Source organism: Aythya fuligula, chromosome 1 (genome assembly GCF_009819795.1).
Source record: "Aythya fuligula isolate bAytFul2 chromosome 1, bAytFul2.pri, whole genome shotgun sequence".
Classification (NCBI taxonomy): Eukaryota; Metazoa; Chordata; class Aves; order Anseriformes; family Anatidae; genus Aythya; species Aythya fuligula.
In genome coordinates, this window is record NC_045559.1 from 24,568,800 (window position 1) to 24,594,029 (window position 25,230).

A 25,230-nucleotide genomic window follows, 5' to 3' on the forward strand; every position below is an offset into this window, starting at 1 on the left:
TCAATAACAGTAAATATTTTAGTGGTGTGAGCCAATCCTTAAATTACATTGTGCATTGAACTTACCTAGGACATTAATGAAAAGTTCTAGCTCTTATAAGAGAAAGCAATCAATGTTCTTAAAATCTTTCATTTTCTGACAGATTTATTTGGGCTGAATCTTGTATGGTTAACTGAAAATGGTGGTGAACCACCAGCAAGATGGTTGAACGTGGCAGGTTAATACATGCAGTCAGTCCAGCAGTGGGGTGATGACTGGTTTGACTCACAAACTGTGCATTCAGGTGCTGAGGAAATACCCGTGAGAGGCTATATTTCCTTCAGATACCAAGCTGTTTCAGTCCCTCCTCAGACCTGTCCTTTTTGCATTTGAAAGACAGCTTACACAAAAACCTGAGGTTGCTATTTGGCACACCATTCATGTTCACCAACCTGTGCTCTAGCCCCTCTGCTCCGGACACAGCCCATTTCACAGAATCATTCAGGTTGGAAAAGACCTCTAAGATCATTTCAGGCCAAGGGACCATCCTCTCCCATCCCACCAGTGCCCACCTCTGCAGGCACACATTCCTGGGTACCGGATGCTTTGCTGTATATGATGCAAACAGCTTTTTGAACAGTCACAAAAGAAATGCTTCATGGTGATCAGCTGAACATTTTCTGTAACCTGTAGCTGTGGTTTTGGCTCTTTTTTTGTAAGGCCTGCAGAAATGAATTGTCCAGTGGATCTATCTGATGTGTCTTACAAGCCTCTTAGCCCTGCATTCTCCGGCTAACAACCTTGAGTTTTCTCCATGTACCTACCGACCACATTGAGCTTCATGTTGTAGCTATTCAAAACTTAGAAAGATTTTAACTCTAATGTGAAGTTCAGATGTGCCATCAGGAGTCCTTCCTTGCTGTTTTTGCTGTCCCTGTGTGCAGGCTGCTCTTCACTCAGTTGCTGAGTACACCAAACATTTGGACTGCCCCTGGTTTGGCAGCGCCTATTCCCCCTGAGGCTGATCCCCTGTAATCCCACATGGTAACAGCAATTGCTGCTTGAGCGGCAGTTCTGTGTACAACACAGTGCAGGGTGATCTGGCTCTGTTTTCCATGCTTAACCTTATTTGCAGGTATGTACGTCAGTCATGGTCTCACACCGCCGGCAGCGCACGTAGCAGCACCAGATGAACTTGCAGTCACACCTTTCCACGTGCCTGACCACGTGGGTGTTGTACCCACGCCCACAGCACAGCAGGTTGCAGCCATCAGGCCCCTCCGATGTGCGGTTGCATTCCCTCCCCTGAGTCCCAGGGATTCCCAGCTTTTGATCTTCTACACAGTAATTGGGCGATTTGTTCACATACAGCAGGTCTTCCTTCTGGATCGGTATTTTTCGCTGGCTTTTCTCTTTCCGGCGTAACTTTTTTTTTAGTCTGTCTGATATCTGTATGCTGTTTTCATACTTATCCTTTAAAAAACGGCCAATCTTCTCAAAGGAGGACATGGTTTTCCAGCACGTCTTCACAGCGCAAGACCCAGAAACACCATGACAGCGGCAGTCCACTGACATCAGCTTTGCTACAGCCTGAAAGCAAATGGAGAACAACATTTGGATGTGGTCTTTCTCTCATTAGGAACATGGGTTAATATCAGTAATCCAGATATCTCTAAGTATTTAATACTACTGCTGCCATTGCAATTGCACTGATTGGGAAGACAGGCCATGGAAAGATACGTTTTATGAATTAGGTTTCCACCTCTGAACCTCCAGTATGAGAAGCCTGATCACAGGTGTCTGAGGCCAGCAGGGACCTCTGGAGGCCATCTGGTCCAAACCCCTGTTCAACCAGGGACACTGGAAGCAGCTTGCTTGATTGTGTCTATGTGGCTTCTGAAGATCTTCAAGGAGGGAGACTCCACAGCCTCTCTGAGCAACCTGTGTCAGTGCTCAAAAGATCGATCTCCAGAAGTGCTCTGCATGTGCACTATGCTGCTTGTCATAACTGAGCAATAGGTAATCAGAATAATTAAAGCTTTTATTTCTGGCCATATTTTCTTTCTGAAGTATCCTAAATACCCAAAACAATGTGTTCTTTTTTCACTCTGTTCACTGAATAATGGGAGTGGAAGCAGGGAAAAGACAGGTAACAGCGCTGTTCGTAAGATGGAAATAATGTACTGTGCTTATCCATGACATCTTCTAAGGGTGCCTTTGGGCTATCACCAAGACCTCTAAACAGTCCCAACACAGTCTGTAGCTGAGGTGACAGGAATGGCTTGAGGTTGCTCAGGAGTGCCTGTGTGACCAGCATGGATCAGCAGTCAAAGCCACTGAGGTGCCCAAGAATAGACTCATGCTGGGAGAGCAGGCAGATGCCCACGTCTCTGAGCTGCAGGGAAAGGCCATGGAAGGTGTCCTTATAGCTCTGCAGTGGTAGATTCAGATCACGTCTGCAGCTGAATCACCTCCATGCTTCTTACAGTCTCCATCCCTGTTCCTTTAATTTAGGTACACTGGTACTGTCATGGGTTTCCAGTGTTTAAATGCCCTTAGGCTACACGACTATGCCCTGATGGATGCAAGCACTGGACTGTACAATGAATGTCCAGCTGACAGTGGGAATCTGCAGCCTGCATTCAGCTTTTGCAACACACAAGAATTTTGGCACAGTTTATATGAAAGCAAATCTCAAAGAACTGGAATCTGTAAACAACCAGTAGTTTCCTTTATCTGGCACTATAATCATAGAATAAGAATATCCTGAGTTGGAAGGGACCCACAAAGGTCATTGGGTCCAGATTCTGGCTCCACAAAGGACCACCCAAAAATCAGACTATATAACATAATGGTTCAGTCAGTCAGCAGACAATCAATATAATACTCCCTTCCGGAATAGCTAATAGTCATAATATAAAATTATACAATTAGATTTGTAACACATTCCACATTCCAGTTAGGAAAAAAAAAAAAAAAAAAAAAAAAAATCACAAGCAAGATATAGCAAAGGAGAAGGTATCGTAATTTTGTTTTGTTTTGTTTTACCTTTCCATTAACTGTAGCCTTTGTGGCCATCCACAGACTCATAAGGGCTGTTGGTTAGTGGTGTGCAGAGTCCATGTTACTGTATGCTGTTTTATTAACTTTCTACCCCACATTTCATTTACAGAATAAAGGCCATTGGGAAATTTAGCAGAAGGAGTGAATTTTAGTTTTTCTTCAAACTTTTCATGCAGCAAAGCCAATGCATATTCAAATTATTCCTCTGTGAAAGAACTGGTATTTCCCACAGAGGGGAGAAAATAAAAAAACTTTTGATGCTATTTATTAAAATTCATCCTAAGCATTTACTTCCTCCACAGCCTCCACGGATTTTAACCATCATCAATCTGCCTTCCTCAAACTGTTTTAGGAAAGAGGAAAAAAAGAAATCTAAAACCCTCCTCTAGTTTTCCTAGAAAAATAAGTTTAATTAGTGCCTGTTCCTGAGTCCCAATCCTGCAGTAAGAACAGAGCCATGCAAGTCTACAGAGGCCTCCTGACCCTCTGCTGTTACCCATGACCAGAAATAAACTCAAGGCTCTGCTGGCTTATTTGTAGCTCAGGCAGCACATCCAAGTTTTGGAGCAAGTCAAGACATGGAACAGATCAAAGAAGCTATTTCTGCTCCACATGTTAAGCCAAGATTATTTATTTTTTATTTTTTTATCAAGGTAAATGTGGTCACTGAAGTTTGGGACGAGTCCAACATGGTTAAGTCCATGGATTTCAGTGGGAATTGAGGCCTCCCAGAGCGTTCTGCCCAAGAGATATTGACACAACCCCATGTAGGTATTTGCATGTAACTCTACAAACATTATTAAAAATACACATGACCAAAGTGTTTGCTTGGAGTCACATCTTTGGTGAATGAATAGGACTTACTTATTGGTAGAGGTTACTATGAAAGCTAAACAAGTGAGGCATTCAAAGAACCATTAGTAAGAAACAGCAGGTGTATACCCTGACCTAAAACAGCCATGAGCTCTTGCAAAGAAATCTGGTGAAGTAATGCACCGATGCAGGAGATATTTCCAGGTGCTGTGGACTGTTTTTGAGACTGGAGACTTTTCCCTATCCTGTGAAAAGGAAGACCAGTGCAACAAGCAGATCCTCACCCCAAAGCACACACATACTCTTTCAGTGGCAAATCAACTAGCAGCAATTTTTGCAGATACTTATCTCCTCTCCTTCACAGGCTAGTTTCTGTTTAAGAGACAGACCTGACTTTGTGCTCATATCTTCAGAATCTATCAATAAGGAAATCACTGGGTAGTCAGAATATGCATCATTAAGGCATAACAGTGACTGAGGCAGATGGGAATTTGACATCCAAAGACAGAAAACCTTTGTTAGAATACATATAACCTAAAAAGTATCAAGGAAAAGAGAAACACAATATTGAAACACAAATATTACATATAATTTACAAACAGAAGGGATTTAATAGTATTTTCAATTTTATAATGATTATTTATTTCTATCATGGCAAGTTATTAAAGACTCAAAGTAACTTGAAACCATGTTGTGCTATGAGTCTTACAGAGATTCAGATACAACCCTTGCCTTCTCTGTGGTATGACAAGGTGTTAAATAGGGAAGAAACAACAGGGGAAAAACACACAGTTTGGTTTGTGGCAAAAAAAAAAAAAAGAAAAAGAAAAAAAATAGTACTTTCAGGTCTGATAGAATAAGGCACAGTAAAACCTGGATGAGGCAGAATGATCCAGAAATTGTCTGGGGAAGCACTGGACATGTCTGCTAGGTACTATGAGTGAGTTACTTCCATGTGGGCAAGTAGCCCAGCAGGTGACACTCAGAAGTCTTTTTCTGAGGATAAAATAATGAAAGCTAAAAGGAAGTAGTTTCTAAACAGGAGTGGAAAATGATGTTGGAATGTCAGGTTAATGTCAAAATATAAAAATACAGCATATAGTAGCAGTGTATGGAAGATTGGACCAGTGCAAGTACTACAAATGTGGTTGCATTGTAGAGTCACTGGGAGCATCCACAGTAGTTGGAAACATCTGCATTCCTGTTTTGTGTGTCTCTGGCTCCTTGCATGAAGTTTTGATGCAATCCACTTTAAAACAATTGATGGTGTCATCACAGATGTGCATGACCCCAGGCTATTGCTTCCCAGCTGCAAGGATAAGCAAATTTTCTAGTTGGACATATGTGCTGACAGCACTGGGAGCTGACATCTTGCTTTGGCTGATCACAGAAGAGAGCCCTGGATCTCAGTCTGTCCCATGAACTGTAATGAACAAACTCCCAAGTTGAACATCTGGCAAAATTTAGGGACCAGCAATCTTCTCTTGCTGTGTTCTTGGAAACAAACCTAGGACAGTGCCTACAGAGCCAGTGCAGCCTTCTGCTAGGAAGTGGTTGCAACACACACTGGTGCCTCAGTGGTGCACAGAGACACTGGGAGCATGACTTCTAAACTGGCTCCCCAATAAGTGCTTGGTTCCACACCTTTAGATTCACATGGTGAATCTTTTCAGTTATTCATGAGATACTGTGACAGGAGTTTCCCTAAACAGCAAAACTTCATAGAGAAGTTAGGAGGAACATTGCTAATCACACACAGTGGATAGATGTGTCTGTCAGTGCGGGCTGGGACAGTTTTCCAGTTTTCTTAGGATGGTCATGAAAATAAAATGACTTTTGGTTGTGATAATGGTCAGTGTTGAACTGAGACAGGTCTACAAGTATCAGGTTCAGCCATGAGCCCACCAGCAGTGGTTCCTCTTGCCTTGGTTGCCGCTCACTGTCCCTGGCTGTGATGATGCTGGCACAAGAGTGTATGGTTAAGTGATGAACTGGACACAGTGGTCAGCATTGACCTGTGTTAAAAATTAATCTGAAAGAAAGATCATTTTTAACAGACTTCCTTTCACTGTTCTGATATAATTAACAGGGGGAGCAGCGTGGGGTGGGAAGGTGCGGCTACAACAGGCGTATGGGAAGAAAACACAGATTTGTCTTCAGCTCGGGACCGTGTTAGTGGAATAGTAGTCTGTATACCCCTTAATGCCAATCCCCACTGAATAACTCCAAATGAAGCTCTCTGTTTGCAGGCACTGTTCTCAGCTGTGAGACAGGAGCTGCCACTACTTGTTTTGCAGTTAAAGCCTACACTTGCCATCACATAGACTAATTGAAGCCACTGGTAGAAGAGAGCAGGAACTTCATGAAGATGAGCACATGTCCTAATGGAGGTACAACACTTAAGAACAGTTGCAGGCTGTTAGTGGGTCTGGTGCCAACCCACAAGTACCTATAAAACTAAACCTTCTGGTGAGCCAATCTTTTGCATGTGGGAATACAAGTGCTGAAGATCAAATACATTTCCACTAGTGTGTAGCTGAACAGAAACTCTTCCGTGAGTGGAAGGATACTACTAGAATAATACTCAACCCCTAGTGCCTGACTCACCTGTCCTTTTATATAAGATGGCTCACATATCCACATCTAAGTACCCTGAGTATTACGATGCCAAAAGATGATGACCATTCATCTCCTGGCAGAATAAGGAATGCAATCTGGATCTTCTGAGCTTCAGGTTAGTACCAGAAGCAGTGCACAACTCAGTCAAAGCATCGGTACTCATTTAGAATTGGTTTACCTTAGAGTTAACTGTGAGATGTAGAAGTATAAAATAGCATTTAGTATGAAAATAGGGAAAGAACAAGAGAATTCTCTTCATACCAGTTCCATGAGTTACTCCAAACAAATACGGAAGTATCGTCCCTGGAAGACTGCTCTTGCAAGACACAGAACCAGGAACATGATAGTATTTATTACAGAAGGTCATAAAGTACCAAAATATATTGCAAAACATCCTTCCTGTAAGCCCCAAAACATGAAGGTCAACATTTTCCAACATCACATAGTCAAGGATTTTGAAACTACAAAAATCAAGAGTTCTGCTAAACTTTACTTCTGTGATATCGCTGTCGGAAATCCCAAGCACCAGCAATAAACATTCTCTTTCACTCTGTAAGATGGTCAAAATATTTGCGTTATCCTACAGTTTGCTATTAAGTTACAAAATACTCATGCACAGAAGCTGACTAAATACTCTGCATATTTTCATCCAAGATAATGAACAGCAAATACACCATTGCTAGAAAATGACTGGAGCTAAGATCCTTCAGACTTGCAGTGGGTGTTTTTAAAAATAAAAAATAAAAAAAAAAAAATAATAAGGAAAGTGTAATGGAAAAGGAATGAGAATATGCATCGTATGCACCAACTGAGCCCAAAACAGTGTACTCTGAGAGCTTTGTTGCAGAGCTCAGTATTGTGAAAAGCCTGAAATCCTACAGGGTCCTCTGGGCCTGAAGGACACTGTCAGGCTACAGTGGATGAAACCAGGGAGCTGATCCAACTTTAAAGTTATCAATCCCAAAAGAGAAGTTTCTCTTAGGCTAGGGGGATGGAAGTGTCCTGTTTATTAAAGACGAACAGTTCCTTGGTAGGGTCCACAGAGCATGATCTCGGGCAGTGGGGCGGGCACACCTGCGGGAGGCAGCTGTAGCCCAGCCCGTGCAGGAATGAGTCCTGAGCACAAGATGGTGCAGGAGAACAGAAGCAAATGTTGTCACTGAAGGCAAGATGACAGCAAATTGCTGCTGCTAACCTAAAACTAGAGGCAGAAGAGACAACAGGGTTCAAAAAGACCTGTGTCACTGCCACCTAAACTCAGAAAAAACATCTCTTTTTCTCTGAAGATGCTTCACACTGCTTCCCCACATCTCCACTGTCACACTGATCTAAGAAAATGGCACAGTCTCATAGTTTAGTTTGACTTATTTCCAGGAATTCAGTGTTTTTCATCAGTCTCTGGATTGAGTGATACGAATGAAGTCTCAGTGCATATGAAATGCAGATTGGCAGGACTGGGCTGAAATGTCATTGTGACTTGTCATCCACTTCCTAATGATAAAAATGACTATTAAAATAAAAATGCATCGTATATTAAAAAAAAACATGAACTTGAAGAGAGATTATTTTATGGACATTATTCTCTCCTCTCTTAGCTACCTCTTCTCTACAAATGTGATTAAAAACTCTGCTCTTTCCATAAGGAAATAACCACATAATCTCTTGTTCCTATTATTAACGTCCCCTACTACACAATACCAACCACTGTTCCTTAGAGACGATTTAGCTGACAGGCATCTAATTAAACCCAAAGTAACTGTTCTCAGCATATACTCAGTTTTAAAGTTTATTTCATAGAGTCACAGAATGGCTTGGGTTGGAAGGGACCTTAAAGATCACCCAGTTCCAATCCCCCTGCCATGGGCAGGGACACATCCCACCAGACCAGGTTGCCCAAAGCCCCATCCAGCCTGGCCTTGAGCACCTCCAGGGATGGGGCATCCACAGCTTCTCTGGGCAGCCAGTGCCAATGCCTCACCACCCTCTGAGTAAATAATTTCTTCCTAAAATCTAATCCAAACCTACCCTCTTTTAGTTTAAGGCCATTCCCCCTTGCCCTATCACTACACCCCCTGACAAAGAGTCCCTCCCCAGCTTTCCTGCAGGACCCCTTTAGGCACTGGAAGGCCGCTGTAAGATCTCCCTGAAGCCTTCTCTTCTCCAGGCTGAACAACCCCAGCTCCATCAGCCTGTCTTCATAGAAGGCCTTCAGGTCTGAGAAGGGCTGGTCTCTTAATGATCTTGTTTTCCCATTAATATAAATAAATTAAATAATATATATTACCTCATAAAATGTAAAAGCAGATTTACTTTAAAACAGGTTGCAATGGTATCTAAGGCTCTCCCTTGGATATGGTGGCTTACTGTGGCTATTCCCAGATTATGGTTGATAGATGTTTTCAGTAAAAACCACCCATGCTTTTTTTTCTTAAATGACATTTACATAGTAGTCCAGCAAGTATGATCAAGATGTGTGCCCAAAAACAGAGAGTCACCATTTCTTGCTTTTAGTTATATCTCTGTCACCAAGCTGAACACTTTTAAAGAACTGCAGGGCCAGAGAGAACCATGAAACAAGTACAATGTTAAAAACTCCAAGGTAAAGCAGAGAAACTAATTTTAGAGGAAGAACCAGAACCCCAGTCTCTGCCATTGCAGATGTAAGCCTCAGCCACCAGATTATGGACTCACATCCCCTATGTTTTCTCTCTCTGCCCCATTTATTCCTCTGCAGACCAGCACAGAAGGACCCAGCATCACACACACATGCCCAATGTTTGATGGCAGGAGTGTTCCCTCTGTAGCTGAGGCTTTGAAGTCTCTTGGGCAGAAGAAAAGCTGTCTGAAGCCTGCCTCCTCTCACTTCTATGACGAGTGCCCTAACCAGTGGGCTACTTTAACCTGGGAGTGTCATTTCCATCCCATCTTTTAAAAGAAAAGGTTAAATCTTGATTTCCTCTTTGAATGATTCTAGACTTCTATTCTCAGATGAGGACCCAAACTGTGGATCCCAACTGGGTGCTGATGCCTGGTGTCCAATGTGTCTGCTCATTCACCATTAGGGAGAATTAAAAATGCAGGTTGTGATTATGACAGGATATTATAGAGAATAAGGAGAAAAAATATTCAATTATTATTATGAGAAGAAGACTCACTAAAGTTTGCTATGGAATATCAACCACCTATTTGCAATTACCCTGATCAGCACACTGGATCTAACTCAGACTTTGTGGATTTTATTTTAGCCTGTGGAGTTTAGTTACTCAGTCAAAACCACCTTTGATTCTGGGTTCTTATGTGTCTGCTTTGGAGGTGTCAATGTGGTTCTTGCCACTTGTGCCTGTGGTCAATGACTGGCCGTGTTCGGCCAATGCTATTTTATGACCAATACCAAGCAAGTGATGGCTCCCATGCCCACGTGGCGACACGTACCTGCCTCCCAGCCTCGTTGTTGTGCCGGTTCATTGCCGCCAGCCCGCTCCCACTCTTGCCCGTTATGTTCCTCATGGGCACATCCAGGAACCTCCTGCTGAATGACATCCCGTAGTGGATGTCATCTGAGCAGCCGCCCCAATGCCAGCCCTCGCTGGCTGAGCCGCCGCTCTGCAGGCTGGTGTCGCAGGAGCACTCGGTCACGTTGCCCGCGCTGCAGGACCGTGTCACGGCGTGCACCAGGCCCGCCGCCGTCACCGCATGTATGAACGCCGTCTCCTTCGTGCCTGCAAAGCAACACAGGGACATGTTGCCTCACAGCCGCCTCAGATCACCTTCCTGGCCAAGTTGGAGAAATGGATTTTACTAGCCAGAGTATTATTAAAAGGGAAAGGTTATGAGTTTAAAGTCGTCACGGCTTGGTCTGCATTGTTAACTTGTTTAAAGCTGTAGATATTCACATCTGAAAAAAGACTTCAGGGACTATTCATGTGACCATGCTATTAATTTTGCTGTTTCTGGCTGCCAGTACTATGCAATTTCTGGTAACTGCTTTCTAAATCTGGTTGGGAACTTTATTTGACACAGAAACTTTTGAGCCAATTAAATTTTAATCAAATCAAATCAAAACAAAACAAACAAAAACCCACCCAAACCTTCACTCCCACTCTGCTTTTGACTGCTCATATTAATTTGATGAAGAAATTAGTTCAGATCTTGAAGGAGGATCTTGAAGCCACCATGATCCTGGGGTACTTTGGTACAGGGCCAAAATGTATTTCATGTTAAATTTAGTAAATGTTGAGGTTGTAGTAATTCACAATGTTGCAAACAGCCCCCAGATTCTTAAACCAGGCAGAAATCAGGATGGCACAAGAATATTTTGGCCATGTGCTTTGCCTACGATAATCTGGACATGACAAAGTTTACAGTATAAAAACCTTCATCTGTTCCTGTTAAATCCCAAAGAATCATGGGTGTACCTGTCTGGGCCTCAAGCCTCTCTGCAACTTCTGGCATAGTGTGGCAAAGAGCACAACTCACTTTCTAAGCAAACCTAAAATCAATGCCTCTGCATTAACTGCAGCTAAAATTTCACCATTGTAAAAACAACCTGGTATTTCCAGTCTCCAAAGCTCCTGCTCACTGACAAGAAAGTTCTTGTTCTTTTCTCCTGTTCGTGTCAGTCTGTGCTACTGGTACCATCATAAAATCTTCCCAGGATACTCCAGTGAGGCTTTGTGGCATAGCAGTGTCACTTAGCTGTGGGTCTTCAGGAACAATTCTTCCCAATGGCTGGGATTAACGCAGTGTGTACGGCTACATATAGGAGAGTAAAAATCTTTGAATTTTTTTTTTTTTTTTTTTTTCCCCTTTTTTGGAACATGCATCACTTTTTATAGCTTATTTTATGTTTATATGATTTTTTTTCCCCACTGCTGTAATATAAAGTGGAGATGGCAAAAATAAATAAATAAATAAATAAAGGGGCACTGCAATATTTGATGAAGCTATGCTGAAATCAGCGAGCAGAGCGCTCAAAAGTAACTTGAAGTCCACAGCCTCTGATCCTACCACTCGATATGAACAGAACATCCCCGTTTCTGCATGAATTTCAGTATTTTCCTTATCAGCTCATGCAATGAAAGCAGCTTCAGGCTCGTGGTGTCGAGCAGTGCCGTCTAGCAGAGTGTACATGGTGGGATTTAAGGTAACTCCTGGTACGTCTGGTGCCACCAGCAGATTTTTACCTGCAACCGAGGGACCTTTTCAAAATGCCGTGCGTGTGTGTGTCACTGCCATTTAGCAACTGTGACACACACAAGGGCACAACCCCAGCCGCCAGTCCAAGAAGAACGGCGTTTCAACACAGCTAGGTAGATTTACCCAAAGGCACCGTCAACCCCGGGGAGCCATGGGCAAAAACCCGTCGCGACACCTTGGGATGGACAACAGCAGATAGAGTCCCGCGTGGGTGTCTCCGGGATGGGTCGGGGTCGCCTTGCGGGATGCAAGGGGGACACATGGGGGGGAGACGGGGGCCACTCACCGCTGCTGAGCTGCTGCCCGAAGGCTGCGGGCGGGGGGCGGCAGTCCCAGCGCTCGTGTCGGAACTGGCTGCGGCACTCGCGGAGGCCGAGGCTCGCTCCCTCCCGGATGGCTGGCACCAGCTCCGGCTTCTCCCTGCACAGCTCCTGCTGCCGAGGGCTCAGCGGCGGGCTGGGGCACCCCATTTTCTCCGGACCGCCGGAGGCGGCGATGCCCAGCCACCTGCGGGATCAACCCCACAAACACCCCGGTTAGCCACGAGGGCCCCGCGGACACGCGTGGCCGCGGGGCCCCCTCTCGAGCCCCGCTACTCACGTCCAGGTGCCGCCGGCGGCGCCGGAGCAGAGGGTGAGCAGCAGCGCCGCCCGGAGCAGGCACCGTCCGAGGGGGGCAACGCGCCCCATGGCCGGAGCATCGAGCCAGCCCTTCTCCGCCCCTCTCCGCCCCTCTCCTCTCCGCTCCGGGCTGCAGGGACCGAGGGGACGGCGGCGAGTGGCAGCCCCCTACTCGGCTCTGCCCCCCGCGGGGGGAGCCCCGGCCGTCGGAGGGCGCTCCCGCGGTGGACGGGCGGTGGGCTGGGGAAGCATGGGCAGAGCTTTATTCCCGGCAAGGTGAGAAAGTTGCCTTTGGTGGCTTCTTTCCCCCCGCCCGGCCCCGGCTCGGCCTCCCCCGGCCGCGCATTGGCCGCCTGGGGGGGCCGGGGCGGGTCGGGGCGGGCCGGGAGAGCTGGGGCTGCGCTGCGCCCCGCAAACGCCCCGCAAGTGCTCCGCACTGGGGTCAGGCCGTGGGGTGCTGCCCGGAGCCCCTCGGAGGCTGCCCGGAGTCCCCCGACGGCGATGCTTCTTACTCCGGGGTCCGAAGCTTCTGCCAGGGCTGCCGGCGGGGGTCCAGGCGCGGCAGAGGAAGCTTGGTATCTGCATGGATGTCACCCCCAGAAAGCAGAGGGGGCACAGATTCCTGATGCTCATAGACCGTAACTTTTCCCACAAGTTTTATTTATGTTGCCTGATGCTTCAGCAGCATTAGCTAGCTAGACCTAGATCCAGCATCGCTATTCATTAGAGCAGTATGAGTCCACTCCTCTTAGCTTCAGTGCGAGTCCTATCAACTCCTAATTCAATAATTGCTACTTGCTGGCGTAGACTGTCACGTTAAAAGCCACTGAGGCTCGCTGGCATTCTGGCCTTTCAAGCCCTCTTTGATCACGGTGTATTGCTGCTTCCCTCTGAGTGAAACACCTGCACTGCAAACAAACCGAGTGAAATTGGCAGCTCTATACAGGCTTGGATTTGACACAAGTTGTAAATTAGTAGAATAGCTCTTGTTGACTGACAAGAGCTCTAAGTGAAAAGCAGAATCAATCATCTCGACTGGCAGATGTGTATGATTTTAGGAGTACAACACGTAGAGAAATAATCACACAAATGTGTTCCCCCTGTCTTTTTCCCCATGGATGTGCTGACATATTTTAAGAGTGTTGGCTGAGGTACATTCAGATCTATAAAACCTCATCTCCGTCCTACTTTGGGTTCAATTGCCTGCTCTTAAAGAGTCTCCAAAGCATCGCCAGCTCCGGGCATGTTCCATATGACCCCATGAGCTATTTAAACCTTCCGATGCAGCTTGTTTCTCTGTTCTGAGTTTCAGTCTGGAGAACATCTGCTTGTGGTTGCACAGAAACTCATCCCAGAGTGAGGGAGAGGGATGGAGGACCATGCTGCAACACAGGGACCAGCTATGAAACAGGCCCGAACCAGCCAAAATTGTGTGGGTTGTGTCAGAGAATTATCTAATTATTCCAGGACACATGGTTCATTTTATCCTTGCTGCTTCCTGGCTCCACCTACTCAAGTTAATTCAAAGCCCTGATCTAACAGCAGTGTATTTCTTATTGCCTTCTTGATCTACTTTGTGCATTTATCATCGATTCTGATTTTTTTTTCTTGCCAGTTCTTTTAACTGGGCTCTCTTCTGTATTTCTCTTTTTTTAATTAGTCTAAAGCCTTTGATCCTAAATTCCTATATGTGAGTTTTTGTCTAGAAGCTGCAGAATCTTATATTCTAATAACAATTTAAATAAGATTTAAATTAGAAAAATATTGATTTCAAAAATTCCAATCCTATTTGGGTCATATTTTATATATGATATCATAAATAAATTCTCTGTTGGGATCCCATATGCTGGTATCTGGTTTTGTCTATATTTCTTGCCGCAATACCCAAGAAGTAGTTAAGAAAACCTTTTGATCATACACTGGTGTAAAGCGACACAGTTGCAGTCTGGATGCTAAAGAATACAAATTGTGAGTCACCTCTTGACATCATCCAGTTCAACCTCTCTCTTGGATGCTGGCAGCAAACCACGTTTTTCCACAAACATCTGATTTAAAGAAGTTTGGATTACTCTGTGTGTTTGCCCTAATCCCCCACCTGCCTCTCTTGCCATGATTCCCTTTCAAGCAATCCACCATTGCACACAGCCCCTGCATCTCCTCTCTGGCTGTTGCAGCCTGGCCTCCCAGCAGGGCCCCCAGCCTCTTCCCTCCTACTGCCCCCATCTCCCTCTCTGCCATTTGCATCACCTCTCTCCTTTGTTCCCTCCAACAAAACCCTCTTCTCTGGCCAGGAGCAGCACACATGGCAGTGCTGGTGCTTCAGAGCCCTCTGTTCTGGAAGACCATTCCTTCCGTCACAGGCAGCAATGTGTTTGGTACAGACACAACGAGCCAGAGTCCAACACAAGGTCAATTGCCAAGCCTGGGTGATCAAAATTTGCTACAAATCAGGGAAGATAAATTTGATTTGCTGCTTATCTTGTATTTATTGTCCAAGGTGGGGCTCTTTGCCTATTCATAAAAAAACACCTATATTTTCCCATTTTAAAGAGAAGACAATAAACTACTGTTAAAAGGAAAAAAAAAAAAAAGAGATAGAAGGAAATATGTCTCATATGACTGGACATTTACTAATCTACTTCTTAATTATGATGAATGTGTTCTTGACAGAGTCAATTACAGATAAGCTTTTTTTTTTTTTTTTTTCTTGATTCATTGCTAGATAAAGAAGAATAGTCTGTTGTGCAGACTTTGTGTGAATAAGCAGATCACTCTAAGGCAATGTGCTTGGAAGATGGACCAAATATCTCTTTAAAGGCTAGTGGCCAGTGTTGTCATCATAATCAAGGCCTGCTGGCCTGTTTACTGGACACAAATACCTCCAAAGGTAAACATTTTTGGTTCAAATTATTTTCCTTCTCCTGGAAATACTGACACCCAGCACAGGCTTCAAAATTTGAGTACAATATAGCATACAGCATTATCCCACCTATACGTACGGATCCTATCGACCAGTGGGGGTCTTATCCTCTTATCTTAATGAAATGAGAACAAAGAAGCCCATCTTCCAAACAGAAAAATCTCCCATAACCACTAAATCAGATCATTCCTTCAGCAGTAAAATTTATTGTGTCTGGTGGTACAAATTATGCCTCTAATTCATCAAGCATGCTTTCAGTCCATCTCAGTACTTGGCTGCACGATGACATCCATCAGCGCTGGGAGCCAGGAAGGTGCTGAGCCTGTGCACAGAAGAAGCTGGCACCATTTCAGCATGGGGTGCTGTCATTATGGTGTGTGTATGTTGGCTGCAGCAAGCTCCTCTGAGAGAAGCTCCCAGGCTGCTTCCAGGTATCTTGTACCAGCAGAGCATTGAAGCTGGTGTAAAGGTCATGGGTGCTAGACAACTGAAGGTTGGAAGGGACCCACAGGGACCACTGAGTTACTAGTTGTGACCTGCCATGCATTTGCTTACCAGTGCGGGCAATACCCCAATGGTGCCTCAGGTCCCATCTCCCAGCTCTGCACACTGCCAGGATCAGGGACGTTGATATAACAGCATTTACAGAACCTGGAGACCAGGCCCACCCCAGCCTGCCTGTGACTTCTGCTCTGCCTCCAGCCCTTCCTCCTCGGGTGGCAGGAGAAAGCAGAAATATGCAGGAAGACACAAGATGTCAGGGTTCTTGCGCTCCTGGTGCAGTGTGCCCTTACACCATAGCATCTCTCTGTGAGGTGATGTCTCAGCAGACAAGTCTTAGGCCTTCCATAAGGCCCAGCTGGCAGTAGAAGGGCAAGTTAAAGAGGAAAAGGGGTGTCCCTTCTCCCATACAACCCCCCCAGATCCCACCTGCTTCTTGCCCAGAGGGTTGATATTAATGCTGTTCTCACTGTTTTATTTATTTATTTATTCATTTATTTATTAGTATGTGTAGCCTGAAAGTGTTCAAGTCCATGGCTAATGCAGACCTGGTGTGCAGAGCTCATAAATGACTGGGACAACAATTAAAATGCATCCACTGCGTGGTGCCAGATAGAGACCTCATAAATACATGTAATGATTTCAAAGCCACCCCTTAATATCACCTCTGTAATAGCTGCACAACACAGTGTGCAAAACCATGTTTTCTATTTGATTGGACAGGAAAAAACAAACAAACAAACAAAAACAAAACAAAACAAAACAAAACAAACAAACAAAAACAAAACAAAACAAACAAAAAAAAAGACACGAGAAGCAGGGCTGGGAAGGCCAGGAAAGTGCAGACCTCTCACAGTCCTTTCCATTCCCTATTAGAGATCCAGAAAAAAGTTAAAGCCTCCAATAAAGTTTCCTGGAGCCAGTAACTTGGATGACAGTTGCTACAGCAGTTGCAGAGCAGATCTCCTGGCAATCTGCTTCTACCAGTGATGTGCTGCCAGAGAGCAGGGGTTGGGGAAGAGGAGGCTCAGTCTGGCTTTGACGTCTGCTGCTCCCCGTGGTTAAAGTCTGCAGACTGCACTTACCAATACCCACACCAGCTCTTCAGATCTGCTCACATGTTGGGGGATCCTGGAAGCAGATCCAGGTTTCTTCTGCAGTGCTGCTGACAAATTCTGTTCTCCGACATGGACAGTGTAAATGTTGGTATTATCTAGAGTTACTCCAGAGAGAATTTTTTTTGGCATAAAAATATCAATTAAAATGTGCCACAAGAATGCTGATAAGGCTTCAAAGCATAACTAAGAGGGGTGTGAAGGATGTGGAAAAGAAATACAGGTTTTAATAAAGACTTCACACACATCCCACTTACTACTGAAAATTAAAATTAGTCATAAAATTGCAGTTGGTAACAGCGCACCTTTATGCCCTCCATAAGTTTATCTGGCTGTTTCGAGGAGGATGAGACGTGTCCTAGAAGGTGTGAGTATTAAGAAAAACGAAACTGCTGCTAGAAACTTTGCTTAATGCTTTCATCGTACTTAGAACAGTGATATTTAAAATTTTTCATTATTTATTTATGTATTTTACACAATGTTTGTGAGATCAGAGGAAGGGGGTGCTTTTGGTAGTGTTGCAGATCTTCTAGGAGGCAACGATGTATTTTGGTGAAAAAATTACCCCAAGTGAAAAAGAATGCAAGTGAAGAAGTATCTCAAGGACCTGAGTGACATCAGTGGGGAAAAGAAGTCCTCTGTATGTAGTTTCTAAATCAGCGTCAGCCTCCCCTGAGGGTGTAATACAACTGTTTTGTTGCTGTCTGTGAAAGTGTGCTTTATACATACATGTAGGTTGCTGAGATAAGCAGGTTAATATACCATGTACATGTATGTGTGCTCGTGTGTATGTGTGATGCTGTATTTTAGGTACAGAGTGGATAAAGGAGCTGCTCCCCATGGAGCAATGCTGGAGCAATGCTGTCCAGAACCCAGTCCATATTCCTGTTCCAATTGCTAATTTGTGTTAACATTTTCTACACAACACTAATTTTATAACAATAACTTTGTTGTGTTTCATAACAGTGACAGGAGTGGCATGCACAGAACTATTGCCATCCTGTGATGAGAGAACTGATATTCAGAGAGAGATTTAACTTGCAGGTGTCAGATGGTACACCATCATCAAAAACACAATTAGGACCTCTATTTTTCTTTGCTAATTCCATGTCTGTTGAGTTACTTACCTTTTGAATAAGGATAATGATTGAATCAGAAGAATCTACTCTGCATCCCTTATGGTACAAACCAGACACTCAATTAATTATACTTTCATTCACCTAGGTAGTGATATGCACCTGATCTGTGAAGTGTTTGGTCCAGTCATCAGCCTCCTTGAGCCTTAGGTGTGAATTTAACAATGAGCTCAATTTCTAAAGGAGGAAACGTAGGAAGCAGCAGGAGAGAATGATGTGCTGACAACTACAGGAATGGTTGTGATCACTTGCTACCTGTAACATGGTGGTGATAGGAAGGAAAGAATGAATACCCTAATTTTTCAAGTTCACAGTCTTTCAAGTTAATGATAACAGTTAACACATCCAAAGCATGGGATTCAGATCATTCCTTACTCACTCTTTCTCCCATTTTCAGTGATCTTACCTGTTTCAGTGTATTAACTTCATCTCTTCTGTCTCAGCATTTCTCCTTTTGTTCATCAGTAATCCTTGGCCTGTTCCTGCTTTCCACCTTTTGATCAGCAAAAATACAATTATAAAAAATCGTATGTCTATGGTCTGAGTAACCCAAGGCTCACATAAAGTTGTGCCTCTCCACTGATGGTGAGCATACCAAGTGTTAAAAATGAAAGTGCTAGAAGCTCCCTAGTGAGAAGATGATATGTACTTTAATAAAAGTTCATTTTAATGTCAAATGGTTACAGGTCATTTCAAAGTAGCAGGTTTTATGTCACTTCCAAAATTTTTATTTGGGTTAGCTGTAGAAAGTCTGAATGATCTTGTTATCTGTATAAACATCATCTCTTTCCTTGAATTGTATTAAATATTCAGTGTTAGTTATGTCTTGGAAAATCTAATTTGTGAAAAAAAAGAGCATTTGTGTGTGTGTGTGAGAGAGAAACAAACTTATTTTTCCAAGGTTTTGAACTTCCTATTTTATCATTTGCATCTTGAGAAATATGTGAACACCCATGAGGTTCAGGATCTTGGGTATCTCTTCTGTGTCATCTCCTTGTTATATTTTCTCTTCTTTGTGGACGTGTCTGGGAACCCTTGTGACGCTGCAAGCCTTTCTTTTGTCCATTCCTCTTTACATTTGTCACGTCGTCTTCTGGCCATCACATAGCACACTCTCTTCAGACATACAGCTATTTTATAAAACATCACAACAGCACACTAAGGCACTGGATTTGCATCTCAGAATAATATAAAGTCCTTGTGCATTCCAAGTCTCAATCTCTAAGACACATCACTGATACCAAATTTAATCTGCTAACATGTTACCTGTTTCCTGAACTGCCTTCTTATTTCATCTCATCAGTGATACACTCCACCTCTCTTTCTAACATGATTTTTTTTTGGCTGGACTGGGCACTGGAGTATTTGAACCCCCTTAAACCTTTCAGCAGCATTGTTACATAGGGTCTTTCAGCTTTGGAAACCCTACTCTTGCTATATCACTACAGCTGTGGCGTTTATACACTTGCATAAGGCATGGTGGCTGCGGTTTGAAGTATGTGTAGCCACAGGCAAAATGCCAAAGTCTACAGGGTTTAGGCTGTCCCCAACTTATTGAACTCTGCTAAACTGGCGAGTTATCAAGTAGCTGAGGTTTGACATCTCAGCAACCTTGTAATAGCACAGGCCTAAACCGTGTAAAAGGGCTGTTGGAAAAAAAAGGGAATAGCTTAGGTTGTTTAGGGATTGTTTTTGTGTCTGTGTGTTTTTCATGGTCTTCACACAGGTAGTTTATAATTGTTAATAATTTATAATATAATAATAATATACATATATAATAAATATATAATATAATAATATATAATAATTAATAATAAAAAGTTTATACGTGTTAATAATTATTTATTTGAAAATTTACTTTGAATCTCATCTTTTGAGATTCAACAGCTACAAAAATCTTTAGTAACCACCAGTGACAATGGGGTCAGTGCAGTGTCTGAGAACACATGCTTTGCCCTAGTCATGCAAGCGGAGGGGACAATCCCTAAGCATAGCACAGGCAGTGGTAGACATCCCTGGGGATTCATCCAGGAGTGTAGGGCAAGGCACCCTCTTTCCAGCCCCATTCAGGAGTGGGAACAGGAGTGATTCTCCTTACTGGGACACTGCGAGGTGTGACCTCATGTTGTCCTGTGGGCCCAGGTGCCCCCAGGCCTCCACAAACACCAGGAGCTCTGAAGAGAACCTCAGCCCCTGCAATGTGAAGTGGCAGGTCCTGACCCCTGGCAGGGGAGCTGGGCATTTTGCCCAGCTGTCTTTCCTTCCCTGTCCTGCAGGCTGAGTTGTGGCCTGGAGGGCTGGGAACTGCTTCTGGCTGCTGTGGCTGTGGTATGCGAAGGATTCCCCAGATGAAGCGTAAAGGAACTCGCAAACACAGCTGTAAAACTAAGTGCTGCAGCGTCATAAATATCTGTTTATAATCATGCACACAGTATTGAGTTTCCCTCTTGAATGAACGATTTATTTACAACCTTGACACCAAGTTAATGACTTCTGCCTAGAAATTAGGCATATTTTTATAGTTCCAATATGCTCAAGGCAAGTGCTTTCAACCCTCATTACTGCTCAAAAAATTCAATTATCTTGTAATTCAGAACTTTCCTGCCCTTTAGCTAGTAAAGGACAACAGGCATGACCATCAAGTCCTTTAATTACTACTTTGTGTAAATATTAATCTACTTTATTTCCTAAGTATCCTTACCAGTTGCGTTAGAATTTACTGTTTCTCATCAATCTGCCCCAGCTGTGCTTGGTACTTTTGCGTGTGATAGTCTAACAGGTGCTTCATTATAGTTCCTGATTTTTTTGTATCTGCAGCTGTATCTACAGAAGTGATTAGGAACTGCTTTTGGATAATGAAATTTGAAAGTAAACTGTGTATAATTACTCAGAATTGCTTCCCAATGTCAGACTTCCCATTATCTGTGGTTTAATGGAGCATAAACTTTCTTCAGCTGAACCACAAAACCTGCTGCAGCCTGCATGGTGTCATCTGCAAGGGCAGCAAAAGGCTCTGTTCATTCATGTACAAACATCACGATGAGATGCAACAGGCCTGGCCCACCAAATAAAAAAAATAAAAGAAGGGAAAATAAGACTGTTTTCTGAAAATGACCTTGAAATCACTGTCTTCACCTCATCTTGTGTTTTCTAATGCTTTCTGAACTTCTTTTACATATGTTCGTGTAAAGAAGAGGAAGGAAATATGCATTTCTCTATCTAACCATCAGGCTGTCCAGGATATCACAGTATGCCAGCCAATAATATAGCTGATTCAATTGGAAAAATTTGCAGAGCGATTCAGTATATGTTTTGAAGTACAATTTAATGGATATGTAATTGAAAGCTTTCATGTACATATAGGAAGATTGAAAATGTGATTCAGATGCGAAAATATATGAAAGAGAACTCAGTATACTTTTATATATATATTTTATTATATACATATATTATTATATATATATTAATGTATTTTTTCTTATAGCTGTCACTAATTTTATGTCATTATCATGGTTTTGGAGTACTGAAGCATTATTTTTATTTTTATATTTGAGTCTTTAGATGGGATATCTAAATACACAGACTTAAGTGAATCACATGTGTTCAAAATGGAGAGGAACATATTCTCAGGTCTGGTTATAAAAAGCCCAGAGCTTGCAAAATTTTCTAATGGTCTCTATTTGATATCTGTGACTACTTTCAAGGAAATAAATGACAACACTATCTGTACAGTACAAATAAAGCAGAAATATAAGTGTTTGCTGAATAAAACTATATCAGATTATATTTGCATCATATAAAGTTAACAGAAAGGTGTCTATTAGATCAGACCCCTGGAGCAGTTTTGAAGGACAAAGTTTCATTGTGTTATTTCTGGCTTTAGAGGTGCTGTATATTAACTTTAAATTTACCTGCCTTACAAAAATAAGCAAACGGTTTAAAAAAATAAAATAAAATAAAAAAATCAGATGTAAAACTACTCCCTAGCTGCAGAATTTGTGAGTTTCAGAAAGTGGCCAGGAGCTATGGAAATAACTTTTTTTTTTTTTTTATAGAAGTAAGCTTTAAGACACGTAAAGCTGTATGCCGAGGTGATGTGTTACAAGGGAGACTGCTTTACAGTAAGGCTCCTGAGACCACTTACGCATGTGTGAGTGTGAGAGTTGGTGCAATTTATGCACCAAAATCCAGAATCTGCTCCATTACATGCATACAACTCTGCCTATTTAAATCAGGGGTCTCCACCTCACCAACACCCTCCCCACACCCCCTTAATACACAGTCACCATATTATGACCAGCTAAAAAGGAGGACTTGACTCTAAATGCACCATGTAATTCCACCTATACAGGCACAAGGAATGTTAAAAAGGTAGGTGGGACACATTTTAGCCTTTTTAATTTCCTCTTTTTTTTTTTTTTTTTTTTTTTTTTGACACCAGCAAGCCCCATTCTGCTTTTAAAAACATATGCACAACAGAGATTTGATGAAATTCATGCATGGGTGAGTAAAGGATGAAATGGCTCTTAACAGAGCATGGAAAACTGAAATGCACGCCTGCATCACTTTAGTGCTCATCTTCTCACAACTTTTCCTGCTAACAGATTTTGGTTATATGGTGGATCCCAGCTGTAAACATCCTCTTGTCTTAGTTCAGGAGGGGCATGCTGAGATGTGGAGGACCCTATTGCTCTAAGTAGCCTGCACAGCTCCCTCTGGCTTTCTGCAGACACAGACCATGCAATTTACGCACCCACTTCACAGGCAAGAGTCTGTGATCTCTATGCATGTAGCTGAGGTTCAGAGGTACCTCGGCTGTCTCATAAAGTCTTGACTGCTTGTCCACCAAAATAAAACTGATGGAGATCACAACGTCACCAGCTGAGATCTGAACATCAGTTGGCCTGTGAAGGTGGTGTGTGGAGGCTGGAAAAATTATTTTGTTCTACTGTGCACCAACAGGAGTGAGGGGTAAATGGAAAGCATAGGACCAAGAGAAGATGGAAATGGAAAATAAAGTCTGAAAGATCTTAAAAACAGATATTAAATGAAAGGCAGAAGGAGATTTGAGAAGAAAAAATAAAAGACTTTGAATGTTTTTGTAATAGAAACGGAATTGTTTGTTTGCAGGAATGGTCAGGATGAGCCAGGAAAGCCCATGAATTGCTTGCATGCATTCATCTTCATGAAGAGTAATGTGAGCATCTAAGTAAAGCATGAGCAAATCTGAAGAACTTTGTGCTTCAGAGTTTTGTCATTTTCTGGCCATCTGGAAGCCCTTCTGGGGAGGATCTTTGTCAAATAAAAATATGAGCTGTTGAAGAAAGGAGTCTAAACATGAGGAAAAAGACCCAGGTATCAGGTCCACATATTGGATTCATGTGTAAGTCATTGATACCAAACAACATTATCTGCATTCTGGACTAGATGGCCATAAAATGCTTATGGATCCAGGAAACAGGTCCATTAATAGTTGAATGTGTGGCCATGATGGGGAACTTGCTTAGATGCTTCCATAATTGTGGTCTCTAAATCTAAGACGTCAAAAATAATCTGGAAGGGTACTCAGCACTTCCACTGAGTGTCTTTGTGTCTTTCAAAAGTAATAAGACATCATGCATGAGCAAGGGGGGAGCTTAGATTTCTGTCTAATCAGCACAGCTTGCACTGTCATTAATATTGTTGTGCAGTGAGCAAAGGCCTACAAATACGCCATGGTGTGAAAGTGGAAAAAATAAGGCTAGGTCCACCTATACTGTTTGGTGAAAGGTTCTGAAGCATAAACAGGCAAAATTGTACCCATGTTTTGTCATAACATTTTTACAAGAGCCCTTGTAAATCAAGCCTTGGCTTTTCTTTCAGCTTGTATTCAAGTGACATGCCACTTGGACAATAGCCAGTGACTTGTCTGTGGCTGAATTACTGTTAACCTTAAATGTGCCGCAGGATTTTTCTCTCCTTCAGTTCTCCTTACCCAGATCTTCTATGCTCTGCATAGAAAGCCTTTGCCCAGTTGAGGCAACAACATCATTTTGGTTTCCTAGAATCAAGCAACAAATAGCCAGCAAGCTTTTTCACTTACACATCCCAGAAAATGTGTGGCAAGGATGGAGGAAAGGGGCAGGACCATCCCAGGTTCCCCAAGTTCCAGAAGGTGGCAGAGACCTGGTTATGGTGGGAAGAGCAAGTCTTCTGTCCCAAAATGGAAGGAATCGAAGCAAAACTGCAGTGGGGAGCACCTCCTCAAAAAAAAAAATAAATAAATAAAAATGGTCTTTCTGCATACGTAAGTGCCATCCTTGTTTGGCATACAGTCTCAGTCACTGTCCTTCTGCAACACCAGAATGTGCTGTCTTACTATCTCCCATCAGGTATAGGACCATACTCTTCAGTGTTACGATGGTGGTTCTGTTATTTAGGTGCTGGTACCTTATAAACAGGTCAGCGCACCTGAACAGAACCAGAAGGCAATGGAATCAGTGTGTGCTCAGAGGAACAGGAGCTATTCATCCCTTGCAGATCAAGTTTTACATGTCCCTGTCAATGTACCTGCCCAGGCTGTGCCTGTGAGCGAGGCCTAGGCAAGCACTATTATTGTTGAATTCACTGTTCTACAGCCAAAATACAACTTTTTCTAGAGGATATCAGCCCAAACTAAAAACAACTGTGAACCTGGGGGACAAATAGTGACTAAATGCTTGATATTCTGCCCCTCAGGAAACCTGGATGCCCAGGGAGGAGCGGAACCAAGGACAGTGTACCCTATTGGCGTCGTGGTGACTGCCTTGCACAAGCTGTGCTGCCTTGTTGAGACAGCCTCTGCTCCAGACTGGCTCCTGCGGAGCCACAGATCACTCATTAAAATGACTTGCATCTCTGCTGAATCTTAATTAAGAAAAGTGAAGCAGGTGTTAACTTGTTTTATAGGCTAATTATAGTCCCTAGGGACTCCCTAGGCACAGCTAGATATAGTTACAGAACATTCAGAAGTTCCTGATTTTGACCCTTTTTGTCTCATTTATGGTCTTGTATTTGTAGCAGGTATTTATTCATATTAATTTAAGGATATTGCTTTGAAGCCAGACATTCTAATCCCAGGAGCTGCAGGACAAGATCATGAACAGGACTTTATTGGGACAAGATGCTGTTTCTGTCTGCAGCTAACCTGAGAGATTGACAGCTCCATTGTGCCTCCAGCTCATCCCATACCTTTCCCCTTTGTGCTCTTAGGGACACTTCTATTCACCTACTGGCATAGCTGCTATCTA

At 43.2% G+C, this 25,230-nt stretch overlaps 1 protein-coding gene across 1 annotated transcript; it reads right to left on the reverse strand.

Moving 5' to 3' along the window:
- Positions 1 to 1,104: 1,104 nt before the first annotated feature.
- On the reverse strand, positions 1,105 to 12,359 carry WNT16 (Wnt family member 16). Its single transcript, XM_032207640.1, has 4 exons — positions 12,271 to 12,359; positions 11,957 to 12,177; positions 9,907 to 10,193; positions 1,105 to 1,569 (listed from the first exon to the last, which is right to left on the reverse strand). The coding sequence occupies exons 1-4, from the start codon at positions 12,357 to 12,359 to the stop codon at positions 1,105 to 1,107; spliced, it is 1,062 nt and encodes a 353-aa protein (XP_032063531.1).
- Positions 12,360 to 25,230: the final 12,871 nt, after the last annotated feature.